Raw genomic sequence first — 13,090 nt, 5'->3', positions numbered from 1 at the left:
ACTGCGGAGGAAGGCTGAGATCTCGGAGGATGTAGAGGTGAGCTCGTGGGAGACATCTAATTAGAAGGTATAGAGAAACCAAACTGGAGTGGAGCTGAAGCCTTCTCCCTACCCCATGCTCTGCAGATGCTGGAACTCCACATACTATTTATTTACTCTCCTCCAAGGCTTGGCTGGTTTTAGTGGAGTTGTTAATATTTAATGTGCCTTTGCCTTTGCATGGGTGGCCTTGACTGTAGGCCTTGTGCATTTCTTAGCCGATTTCCTCCTCCCCTAAAGTCCCCCCAAAAGGTCAAGAGTTAAAAGATACCAGGCTCTCACCTGAGTGTTTTGCTTGTTTCTCAGGCTTCTTATCAGTTTGAAATATGTCAGGTTTCGATGGTTGCCTTGAAATATCCCCCAAGTTTCAAGGTTGTAAAGTTGGTAGAGGGAAATGCAGCACCTAGATTAGGCCAAACCGGGGAGGAAGGGTGGAAGCATGGAAGAAGAGAAGACCTTTTTACAGTTCAAACTCTTTGGGTCAGAAAATGAGGTGTGGAGACAAAGTACAAGCACTTTAGGGCTTATTTAGCTTTAGTTTTCAGTTCAGATTCATCTCTGCAGTGGTTATGTAGTGCCTGATGATGACACGATCTTTAATGGCATTTGGTGTCACCTCCCTACTCTAGAAATATTTGTTGTTGAGGCAAAATCTGCCTGGAAACATCAAGCTAAATCAGATAATGTACAGCGTTTAAGGTGTGAGTTAGAAGGAGAAGGGTTACTGTAGGGCTTTTGGTATTTAGTCAAGGGCGGCCAATGACCCCTCTTTATGTACTGCTCTCTTGCATCTGGACAGTCTACGATGCCCTCAGGAGGGCTGGGTTCCATGGGCTGCCCTATCTGTTCAGTTATAGGTCATTCCTTACTTCCGTTAAGGAGGGGAAGTAGAAATAGCTCCAGCTTTCTTAGCTGTCAAATGAATAAAATGTCACATCCTGCCTAAGTTATCAGGTTATTTTGAAGATCTAAGTAGTATACCTGAAAGCACTTTGTAAGCTATACCATGCTATACCAAGCAGCGCTAGTCATACTGTGTCTGTCTCTTCCACCTGCTTCAGGCCATCCTTGGTTCTGAAATGAGAGTGTGATAGGAAGATGGGCTAGCAAACCACTATAAAGTCTGAAGTATTAGAAGAACGTGGGTAGCAATTTTCTCTGAAAGGGAGGGGAAGCATCCTTTCACTCATTCACAGAGAATATTGTATTAACTATAGTGAGTCACTTTTAATATTTACTGCCCCAATTTTGCAGCTAAGATAGCTGGAGCCAAAAACTAGACCCTTGGATCTACACCGACTTCTTGGAAATGATGTCTTTGTCTTATAAAGTTTTGCACATCCCATGCCTATTACATGCTTATAAATGTTAGTTTAACTGAAACCATTGCCCAAAGTCCATTGAGCCACATAGTCTCTGAGAAATAACATATTTAAGAAAGAGCTTACAGTAATAGGGTAGAAGCCTCCAAAGAGGCCTTCCAATAGCTTAACTCAATAGACACTAGAATGGATAATAAGTTTATTCATCCAGCATTTTTTGAGTGCCTTCTGTGTGCCTATGCTTAAGAAAGATGGATCCACTTTACTGTAATGGCTTCCAGCCCACAGAATGTTAGGAATGAGTTAGTACTCTCTGAACCTAGAAAGTCATCAATGGAGTGGATAGCTGAGATGACTGAACTTAACTCACATGACTTCGTATGTTTCTGTTTCTGTGGGGTTCTGGATATTGGGGAACTAACCTCATGAAGGAACCCTAATTGCTATCTTACCCAATGATTTATCACTGGGTTTTTTTGGCATCTCTATTCCTTCTGGTTCCCTCTCTATCTCCTGAGAGGCCCTGGACCCTCACAAACTATCATTAGGGATCTTCCTTCTTCATTCCCCATTGTCCTGCCCCTCCCTACCTGCCTCAAGCAGAAGAGGAGCTCTGTGAGGCCTGGTGCTTTTCGGCTCTACAGAGCTGGCAGGCTGACTCACACAGCACAGCCTAAACCTGACTTTGGCACTAGAAGCAATTTTTGGCAAAAGTACAACCTTCCCTGGAATCCACACCCCAAGTCCCAAGATCTCAAAAAGAACATATTTTTATAGGATATTTTACCTAGCATTGGGAGGGTAGTAAAGATGGTAGAAAACAGTATGATGTCGTGGGGAATATTTTATATTCTATATTCTATATTCTGTAGTCTATATTCTACCTTTCCTCCAACTCTCTATTTGGCCTCTTTTAATCTTAATTCTTTTAGAATTTTATTTTCATATAGGAGAGTCAAACTGGCCTTTCCAAATCTGCTGGAATGTTTCCCACAAACAGTCATATGAAAATCCCTGAGCTTTTCAGAAGGAAGATGGCACTGCCTTCCTTTCCTATTTCTATTGGCGCAATGAACTTGGAACTTTTTTCCTAGGAATTCCTAGGAATTGGAGTTGGGAGAACGCTACACAGGACATCTCTTTTGTTCATTTGACACAGGTTAGGGAACTTCATTGGGAATAAGTGCAACAATAGAGGGCGTGAAGCACAAGATGGAAACTGGGTTTGTGTCAACCACTGGAGGTGCCATGCACATGTCTCCCAGCCTAGGGAGATAATGGCGGCTGTGGTGGTGGCTGTTGTGATGATGCTGGCGATGTTGACTAGGACAGCAGCTAGTAATTACTGGGCCATGCACTGCACAGTGTTTTACATGGAGTGTTTTTTTATACCTTCCAAACAACCCTGTGAAGTAGGTACTATTAAGGGCCCTGCTTCTTCTCTCAAGCCTATAGTCTCCCGTTTAACCTGATCCCTTCTTTTCTAAACTCTTGATCCTAGATCAATTTTGTCTTTTTCTTACTATAAGAGCAGTAGTAGTTATTCATTAAGTGTTTGAGTATTTACTATCTGCTAAACTGTGCTAATTGTTCTCATTTAATCTTTGCATTTACCCTATTTAATGAGGAAAACCTCAAAGAGTAATTTGCCTCAAGTCACATATCTGTGAATGGCTAAACTATGATTTGAACCCAGATCCAACTACCTCCAGAATCCAAGCTATTAACCCTAAAACATTTATTGTTATAGTAATAAAATATAGGTTAAGCACCATAGTTCAGAGAAAAAGGTGACTAAAGGAAGTGATGGAATTTCCTTTCTGACTAGACTGCTTTTCCACCACCTAAGTCCGTCCTTCTGCATGTATGTGAGCCAGCTTACTGGCAGTTTGGGTTTGGGTAATGGCTGTCCATGGCCCCTTCCAGCTCTCTGCTTGCTTGGTGTCTCCACCGCCATGCTGCTCCAGACAGACCCTTGCCAGAGCCCGGTCTCGGCTCACACATGGCTTTGATTCTTCTCTTTTCAGGCCCAGCTTGGGACATTCTTCACTTCCCTTCGCTTCCCCTCTGGGAGCCCCTTTCACCGTCCCTGCACCTTGCTTCTGGCAATGCCCGAGAGGGAGCTGTGGCCAGCTGGGCCGGGCTCGGAACCTGTGACCCGCGTCAGCAGCTGTGACAGCATGATGAGCACCACCTCCACGCGCTCTGGATCTGTACGTACTCTCTGTCCTGCAACCTGGCCCGCTGTCTGCACTCCTTCCCCGCCCCACCCCTCCCTGCCCACCACCATCCTTGCTCACTGCTCCTTCTCTTTCATCTTCCTTGTCAGGGAGTGAATCATACCAATTGATGCTTTCTGCCTCTGAGTCACCCATCATTCTATAGAAAATGGGGTGAGACAACCCCAGGAAGCAACAGGAGAAAATGAGACTTTTTTCTAGTTTTCATTAGGTTGGGGGTCTGGGTTGAGGTGAGAGAGCATGCTGGCTGGAGATCTGAGGCCATGATGGAAACTGGAACATAGACCCTTGTAGCACATTGGTTCCCGACGGTCTCTGCGGCGAGCAGCACTACTTCAGTCTTTACAAAGATCAAAGACAATAGGGTAATTGGCAGCTTGGGTTCTGGAGCCAAACTGATCTGAGTTCCCTACTTTTAAGCTGTATGACCTTGGGCAAATTACTTAATTTCTCTAAACTTCAGTCTCCTCAGTTTTAAGGTGGGGATAAGAACACCAAATTCATAGGGTTCTTGGGGTGGGGTGGGGAGAGTAAATAAGATGCATATAAAGCACTTAACACATATCTCTGTGTAGAAAAAAAAATGGCCTATCTATGAGCAGAGATAGTGGATTTTCCAAAGCCACTGTATTTAACTATGTGTGAGTGGCATGTAATAAACTGTAATTTTTCTGGGCATCAATTTAAATCTTAAGTCTTGAAATGCTGGTGTGAAAGAGTAAATCTGCCCTGTGTCCAAATGGAAGCCTTCCTCTCTTGTTGGTACTCGTCACAAAGTTAATAATGCCTGAGAACTTATACTTTATGGCTTTATATCCTACAAGAGAGATTTGAAATATTAAGGATTATAAAGGCGTCTACTGAATTAGAGTCAGTGAGTTCCGATATATTAAAAGGGAGTAGAAAAAGCAGCGCGCACACACACACAAAATCCAAAGTGCAAGCAATCTGTATATAACTTCTCTTTGACCTTAGGTGATGGGGCCACAGAGACATCATTTTGTTTCTTTAGGCTCAGGCCAAGATGAATCGTTACATACCATTAGACACAGAATGTGACCAGGATTAAAGGTTTTCAAAGTGAATCACCCACAAAGGAAAAATTCAGAGCTGGCTTGTCTTTGGCAAGGCTACTTTAGGTGGAGGCGGGCAGTAAAGGTCTTTGTTCAGAGAACCCCCAGAGTCAGAGTCAGCTTCAGGGATTCTAAGGGCTGTATCTGGGGCTTTACTTGAAGTGCTCGGTTAACTGACAGACGACTGTTTAAGGAGCCACTGGAACTGGAAGGGTTATTCCGACAACCGTCTCCCCTCCCCCCAGGATATTTTTAGGGCTATCTCTAAATCTTTCCTGGTCTTCTGAGCGGGTTTGAAGAATGTACAACTCTAAAGTGTCTCAAATATTAGGAAGAGGAGGGGCGATGCGAGGAAGTGACTCAAGCCAAGTTACTTATATTCCCACGTACCCTTTCAGTTTTCCCCTCAACCTTCTTGTTTGGAGAGTGACCGTTCCATGGATCTTCCTGGTGTGTGGAACACAGATGGTAACCATCCCGAACGACCATAGCGTTTTCTTCCAGATAATCCTATAAGTTTTCTCACAATGAAATTTATTTATTTAATATCTATGTAATAATATTCAACACTGGATTGCTTTCTTCTTCCCTCATGCCTATCCAGTTTCTTCACCCTCCCCACTTAAGTAAATATTTGCTTAAGAAGCACACACTTATTTGAATGTTAGTGAGAGCCAAATACCATTAAGAAAGTAAATACACAAGGGAAACGATTTTATATGAAATGCATGTCAGAGTCAAGTATAAGTTATTTAGTTAGTTCACCTATGGCTAATCATGCCACTGTCTTCCGTTGGCCTGGCAGCCAGTAGTTGGCCGTGTTTCTTGTTTGTCCTCATACTGTCCTTGACATGCTAGGTCAAGTATACAGAAGTACTTTGAAACCTTAAAAACAATACCATTCAAGTGGAAGATCGAATCATTACGTTGCCCATATAAATTAGAGCTAAATCAGAGACACACACAAATACCTGACATAGGTCACGCAGAGAAACTGGAATTAGAACCTGGGACTGCATCTGATCTGTGCTCCTCAGCATTTCACCCAGGACTAAGAAAAAGAAAGTCCACTTGCCATCGGCCTGCCCAGCCGCCAGAGCTGGGTGCTAGTAGGACAGCAGCCTGGCAGTCTCTGCCCTCCCTGGTGTCCTGCAGTTTCAGGAAGCAACTCCAGCAGGTTTGCAGAGTGGCACTGTGGACAGATTCCAGCTCTTCAGCATTCCTTCCCCAACACAGGGTGGTTCTCAGGCCCCGCCAGTTTCTGCAGAGCTCCCTCTCACAGTGTGCTCTCCCTCTCCTCACTCCAGAGTGACAGCAGCTACGACTTCCTGTCCGCCGAAGAGAAGGAGTGTCTGCTCTTCCTGGAAGAGACCATTGGCTCACTGGACACTGAGGCTGACAGCGCACTGTCCACTGACGAGTCTGAGAAAACCGCAATTCCCCAAAGTCCCCGAGAACTGCCCATAACCCAGCCTGCTCCCCAGGGTAAGAGGGACTGTCAGGGGTAGCACCTAGTGAAACCCAGAAAATCTGCACCTCCTTCTGGCCACTTTCCACCTTCTTTGCCTTTTGCTCTGAAGGTCACAGGTGGAAGAAGGAATGACCGCACTCCTCTCCACTCTCTGGCTAGAATCAAGCCTTGTCCCTGAAGCGGAGAAGGGACAGCTGACAAGCCAGCTTCCTATGTCTTTCTGTGAAGTATCTTTCTATGAGGGCTGGAAGGGAAAGGGGTTTTATCAGCTCCCGTCCCCTTATGGAGAAATTCTAAATAGATACAACCACAGAGGTGAGGGAAGGGTGGGTGTTTGGCTCTGGAGACACTGAGTCAGTCTGGGGAGCTAATCTGGACGACCCAGAGGCTGAGGCTGCAGGAGATAAGAAGAGGGAAGGGCTCCCTTAACTTGAGTGGGTGGCACCTCCAGGCTCTTGTGAGAGAATGGGGAGAGCCAGTGGCACTGAGACTGTGTAGAAGTGGAATAGGATGGCACATGACTATGGCTTTGAGTGCAGAGCCATGTGTCCCTGAGTAGAGCACTTCACTCCTGAGGGCAATCTCAGTGGTATCAGGGCTGTGCTTATTTATTCATTCATTTAGCAAATATTTACTGACAATGTGTTAGACCCTCCCTGGAGTTAGAGTAGTGAATGAGACTTCATTTCCACCTAAGACTGATTGATTCTCTGGCTCAGTGGGCCTGATATATTTGACTACCTAGCTGGAAAGAAAGAGCCCATGTCACTGTCTGCTATGGGGACAGCCGTGGCTATTACAGAATCATCCAGGAACTTACAGAAGGTAAAAATGCAAGAAGGCGGAAGCTCAGTCAAATCAAGAGCAAATCACCTGTTCATGCTGTCGATGTTCAACGCTTCCATTGGACTCAGTTACCTACGAGCCCCAAGGTAGCTGGAGGGACTGTCCTCAATCTCTCCCCAACCGTGGAGCATCTATAGAGGGTTAGGAAAAGCCTGAGCCAAGGACATGGAGCTATCTGGGGCTGCCCTTTCCGCAACCATCGTGAAAAATTAATCCTTGATTGAAGGGAATCTGCTGGTGTTAATCCATTAGTCCAAATGATATCCAGACAAGAGTGCTGCCCCTTTAAGAGCAAAGAAACGACAAAAACAAAACTCATTCATGCAAATTAAAGATCAGAGTTCGGGAAGTATTTGCTTTCCCCTCAGCACTAGGGTTCTCACCTCTGTCCTCTCTTCTTTGCCTATTTTCCTGACAGGGCATCCAGAGGAGAAAATCCTTCTTCAGCCAAGCCTGGAGCCAAGGAGAGTGACTCAGTCCAGTTCACCCCATCTGCCTGAACCCCAAGGCCTAGGCCTCAGGTCCGGCTCCTACAGCCTTCCCAGAAATATCCATATCAGCAGGAACCAGAACATCAGGAAAAGCACAACAACCCAGACCAACAGCCACCTCCCAGCGAAACCTGAGGGGTTCATCTCAGACCCTGAGAAAGGACAGGTCAGTCAGAGCAGCAAGGCCAACCAGGCTCCTGCTGGACCCTGGGAGCCCTTGCTTTGGACACAGCACTCATCCCCCAACCAGAGGCTTTCGGGGTCACCCAGCCAGAGCAGTGTGGGGAAGACAGCCTGCGTGAGGGGCCAGGGGAGCAGAGCACTTGATTTGGACACAGCACTCATCCCCCCGCCAGAAGCTTTCCGGGACGCCCAGCCAGAGCAGTGTGGGGACGGCCTGCCCGAAGGCCTGGGGGAACAGAGCCCCACGCCCCAGCTCCACACATTGCTCAGCTCTCAGAAGAGAAAGGAAACTTCTTCAGAGGTCATGTCCCAAAAAGCCAGTGAGAGAGGCTCAATGGGAGCACCAGGACAATCTCGGCCTCCCCCTGCCATGTCTTCTCAGAATTCTAAGGCTGCAGATGCAGATGCTCCCATCCCATCAGAAGGGAATCCAAATGCCCATCTGGCTCCCCTCACAGCACCGAAGCCCCGGAAGCTGCCACCTAATATTGTTCTGAAGAGCAGCCGAAGCAGTTTCCACAGTAATCCCCAGAGCTGGCTGTCACGCCACTCTGAGGCTGCCCCTGGAGATTCGGGTCTGGTCTCCTCTTCACTGCAGGAGCAAAGGAAAGCACGCAAAGAAGCGCTAGAGAAGCTGGGGCTACCCCAGGACCAGGATGAGCCCAGCCCCCAGTTAAGTAAGCCCGCCAGCGCCATCAGACTCAAGGGGGCTCATGCTCAGGCTCCCTCCCCTGCTGCAGCTCAGCCTGCAGTTCCAGCTCAAGTGTCAGCAGCTGTGCCTGTGGCAGGGAAGGCTGCAGCTCCTCTTCCATCCCAGGGACCTTCTCCAATGAAAGCTCCAGCTCCAGAGCCAGCTCTAGCTCAGGGGTCTTTTCCAGGCAAGGTTTTGGTTCCTGCCCAGGAACTCACTCCAGGGAAGGTTCCAGCTGCCAAATCCATGCCAATTTCCATCCCTAAGGCCCCAGGGGTAAGTAGTCCCCTGAGTCAGCCAAAGCCAAACTCCGGGCTAACTCTCCAGGAGAGCAACATCCCTGGCCTGAGACAGATGAACTTTAAGTCCAACACTCTGGAGCGTTCAGGTGTGGGGCTGAGCAGCTACCTCTCAGCTGAGAAAGAGCCCAGCCCCAAAACCAGCACCTCTCTGGGAAAAGACTCCTTCTTGAACAAGATCTCACCCAACGTTCTGCGTAATTCCCGGCCCCGCCCTGCCTCCCTGGGCACAGGGAAGGACTTTGCAGGTATTCAGGTGGGCAAGTTGGCTGACCTGGAGCAGGAGCAGAGCTCCAAGCACTTGTTCTACCAAGGACAGAGCCGTGACAAGCTGCCGCGACCCCCCTGCGTCAGTGTCAAGATCTCCCCAAAAGGCATCCCTGATGAACACAGAAGAGAGGCTTTGAGGAAGCTAGGGCTGCTGAAGGAGTAGAGGCAGCACTGCCTGCACAGCCCCCCTGCTCCTGTCCTACAAGAAGAGACTCGGGGCTCCAAAGAGGAGCCTTTGCCACCTCACCACTCAGGAGTGGGCAGGGGGAGGCCTCTCTCTGATGTTCTCTTCTCTCTGAGGTGAGAGGGAGGCAGGGATTAGGTCCAAACTTATGTATATTTAGGGTGGCTGTACAAATGAGTACCTGCACAAATCATCCTGAAGATGTTTGACACAAGAGGGTGTGTGTGTGTGTGTGTGTGTGCGCGTGTATGCATGTATGTGTATTATAGGCTGTATATATTGCCGAAGCTATTTATATGACACGCAGAGTCATTGCTCAGAATTCTGCTCGTGTTGGAGATTTTTGTACATTGGGTAAAGTCCAGCCTAACCAGCCTGAGTGGAGAGGAGTGGCTAAGCCTAAGAAAAGAAAGTCAAGTGAGACAATGGATTATCAGTGATGTTAGGCAAATGCAGTGTCACATGAAATGTGAGTCTCTCTGAATCCCTACAATGAGTGGAGACTGGCTCAGACCTTGCTGGATCCCTCTCTCAATTCCAGCCTTCTGGACAGGAACCTGGGGTCAAGAGGATTTGATTTTTTATCTCCTCACCTGCTGCCCTCTCACTGTCCCCCATTCCAAAGAAAGATAGGGCATTCTTGTAACTAAAAACTCTTGATTGACTGAGAGCAGCAGAGGTCTTGTTGATCTGAGAAAGCAGGATGAGTGACCACACAGCACCCTTTCCCAATAATAAACTCTGTGGCGTTCCCTGATTCTGTTATTCCTTTTCTTCCTGCTCCCTGTCTCAGTCTGCACGTGAGTGACCCCAGGGCTGGGCCAACATTGAGATGGGAGCCTGAGCCCAGAGGCTTTGTAAGATTTGTTTCAGGCCTCATCCACACTATTGCAAATAGTTTTTAACTTCCTCAGTGCCTGTGGAAAATCATCCCAATACATTCTCTGCTAGTTAGTTATTCATAGACAATCAGGGATGGGGGTGGGGGCCTTAGAGATGCTCTAGTCCAACCTCGTTGGGGAAGGGAAGTGACTCATCCATGGTCACTGCTGCTTAGTAATAGAGCTGGGACCAGAGCTGGGCTCCTGAATCTAATTCCAGACTACATACTGCCTCCCCTCAAGCAGCACTTTATATTCACGCAGCACCCCAAGAATCAATAGTCACTTTCCAGGGCTCAACCCTCAGGCCCCTCAAGATCTCAAAGTATTTTCTAAACCATCAAAGATTAAATGCTTTCATGTCACCTTTCGTGTTGTGGCATTTTATTTTATCTTTGGAAAGGAGCAATATGGTAACTCATTGTTAACCCCAAATTTCGTGACCAAGTTGTGCAACTTGAGAAAATGCCAAAAGAGGGTGGTGTGGGCTTGTGGATGCGAGCTGGGAGATCAGACGTGGCTAGACATGACCACTGCTTCCCCTTAGGAAATAAATGTTATTCATGGCTCTGACCTGGTCAGAGTCCAGGAACCCCAGATGTGAGGGGAAGGTAAGGGAACGGTTGTTGGATAGGTCCCCTTTAGGTCGGCTAAGCATTTCTGGGCTGTATCCTTAAGGACCCAGCAACAGCAACGTCAAAAGCTCAGTATTTCTGAACATGAGAACATCAGGGTTAAAGACAAGTGGCTTGCTCCACCCTATTGTGGTATGTGGGGTGTGGGTGTGACAGTTTCTGTGTGTACTCTCACACACACACCCAAAAGCCTGGTGCCTTATTCTTGGCCCTGGGCGAGGACCTGGTCTGTCACAGTTGACAGGGATTCTCACAACTAGCCAAGCCATGTCGGACTCTCAAAAAGAGAGAAGCCCCACCCCCCTCCCAGAAGACTGAGTGGACACACTGTGTTTGGTTGAGCTGCACCAACTGTATATTTCAAGACACAACCTGAGGGAAAATCACTTTATCTTAATTGCCCCGATAAATAGGGAAGATTGGGGCTAGCTGTAAAGTAAGACTTGGTAGGTATCTGGGGCCCTGGGATTGACATAAGACTGACCAACACAGGTCGTTGGTCAGGAGTATCCTCTGTTAAATCCCCACTCCCTGATATAGGTAATTTTTCTCCTGGCAAAACAGAGTTACACACAGCCTGCCTTCCCACTCTGCCTCTTCATCCTAGTGGAGTGCCCATTTCCCCAATTCTCTCAATTTGAGAGAGACTCCTTTCCTTTGTTATTTAAAGGCACCATGCTTCCCATGCTCTCATCTTTCAATGAGCATATTTCTCTCTCAGGATGGTCTTTGGGATTCAAGAATAGAATAATAAGTCCAAACCCAGTTGTCCTCATTTTGAAGAGGGGTGAAGGGATCCCAGGGAGACCCACAGGTAGAATTTTGTCTTCCTCCTGTACACAGATAGGACTGCTTTTCATTTAGCTTGAACTTATTGGGTGGGAGGTGAGAGTGGCATCAGGGTTGTTCTTATCCTTTTTTGAAGGATTTTGAGTGGAAATGTGTAAAGGCCAGTCATTTAATTTTAAAAGCCAAAGTGACAACTCTACTTCCACTTGGCCTTGTAACTCTGCTGTACTCTGTTGTTGCAGTCTTGCTGCCTTTGGGAATAAACCATCTGCCAAATACAGGAGCTGGCCTCTCCTCAGCCTGTCATGCAGGGTCTGTGCCCTCTGAGATATTGGCAGCTGCTCCTCTGAGTCACCATTCAAGTGCTACTCTGGGCATTCTGCATGTGACTCGGTGGGGCAGGCCTACATGCTGTCCTACACAGAGGTCAGGCTACGGGCCCAGGCAAGTTTTAGGTGCCTCCCTTCACAGCGGGCAGTGTGGTCTGGCAGAGGCAACCCTATGACCTGGGGGTGGGCCTGTGTGCACAGGTTGGTGTTTATTCCATGGAAGGACAGGTGGGTGAAAGACTGGAAAGTAAGCCTTGTTTGATGTTATGAGTTAGAGCTAGAGGTGGAGATTTCAGAGTCTACAATATGTGTAAGTATATGAGATGAACCACTCCATGATCATACATGTAGGGAAAAAAGGATCATACTGTCACAATATGAGGCTATAGACTCATAGACTAGAGAAGGTGGGACCTGGAGGATGGACAGGAGAAATCATGTCCATCTCAGTCAGAATCTAAAGAGAAATGCAGATCAATGCTCCCAAGGTCTTTTCCTCGTGTGAGTAACTATGGAGCATATAGATCTGAGCTCAATTCAACCTCTATCACTAACCAGTCAGGGAACCCTAGAACTTCCTGAATGTCAGAGTTCTTATATGCAACATGGGGATAATACCATCCTTTCAAGATTGTGGGGATGAACAAGTGATATAAATGATGTACATCTTAGTGTCTGATGTAGTGTAGATATTCCATAGTAGTGTCATCTGGGTGTTACTTATTCCTTCCTTCTCCAAAGGAGCAAATGTAGAAAGGGTTGGAAGCCAAGAGGTCACTCAACCCACCTCTGAGAGTAAATAGGAGAAAGCTTGCTGTGAATAAAAGTCCAAAGGAACGATTAGGCTTTTGCACACCTTCCAGGTGACTCAACTTCAACCACACTGTGATTCTTGAAATTTGAAAAGAAAAACAGCACGAATATTGTCTTTTGTGTCTATATGAAGGCTGAACCAGCTGCTTCCAGATTCTCTATCCCCGAACTCTGCTTCTGCTTTATCCCCACTCTCTTGCTATGATCATATAGTTTGCTTCTTTTTGCTTCCTTTAATTTTCTTTTGTTGTGTGATTCAAAGACCTATATGCTAATCAATCGTTATTTTTAAAATGAGGAAAAGAATAGATGTATATAACAGGAGGGAACTCTGGCTAAAATCAGGAAGAGATGAGGCTAGAAAAGGTTGCAAGTTTTCTGGGGCGGTTTTTAAAATAAGGTAGGCATCTTTCATGAATGAATCAGGCATTAGTGTGCAGGAAGCAAGAAGTTAAATCAGATGACCTCTCTGAATACCTTCTGATATAAGTGCCCTATTTTTCACTGGAGTCATTACCATCACTGCCATCACCA

General features: G+C 46.8%; 1 protein-coding gene across 3 annotated transcripts in view; it reads left to right on the top strand.

The window, feature by feature from the left end:
• CUNH1orf116 (chromosome unknown C1orf116 homolog) overlaps positions 1-10,355 on the top strand; it is a 31,101-nt gene extending 20,746 nt beyond the window's left edge. For 2 of the 3 annotated variants that reach the window (XM_016129237.2, XM_016129239.2), the window contains exons 2-4: positions 3,389-3,574; positions 5,982-6,159; positions 7,410-10,355. In XM_016129237.2, coding sequence (XP_015984723.2) covers positions 3,389-3,574; positions 5,982-6,159; positions 7,410-9,088 — 2,043 coding nt within the window. In that variant the 3' untranslated portion in view covers positions 9,089-10,355. The remainder of the gene's footprint in view (positions 1-3,388; positions 3,575-5,981; positions 6,160-7,409) is intronic. The other variant, XM_016129238.2, reaches the window with a different exon arrangement.
• Positions 10,356-13,090: the final 2,735 nt, after the last annotated feature.

The sequence above is a fragment of the Rousettus aegyptiacus genome, unplaced genomic scaffold, assembly GCF_014176215.1.
Source record: "Rousettus aegyptiacus isolate mRouAeg1 unplaced genomic scaffold, mRouAeg1.p scaffold_m13_p_17, whole genome shotgun sequence".
Classification (NCBI taxonomy): domain Eukaryota; kingdom Metazoa; phylum Chordata; class Mammalia; order Chiroptera; family Pteropodidae; genus Rousettus; species Rousettus aegyptiacus.
The sequence above is the reverse complement of the archived record's forward strand: the minus strand, read 5'-3'. Positions and strand labels throughout refer to the sequence as shown.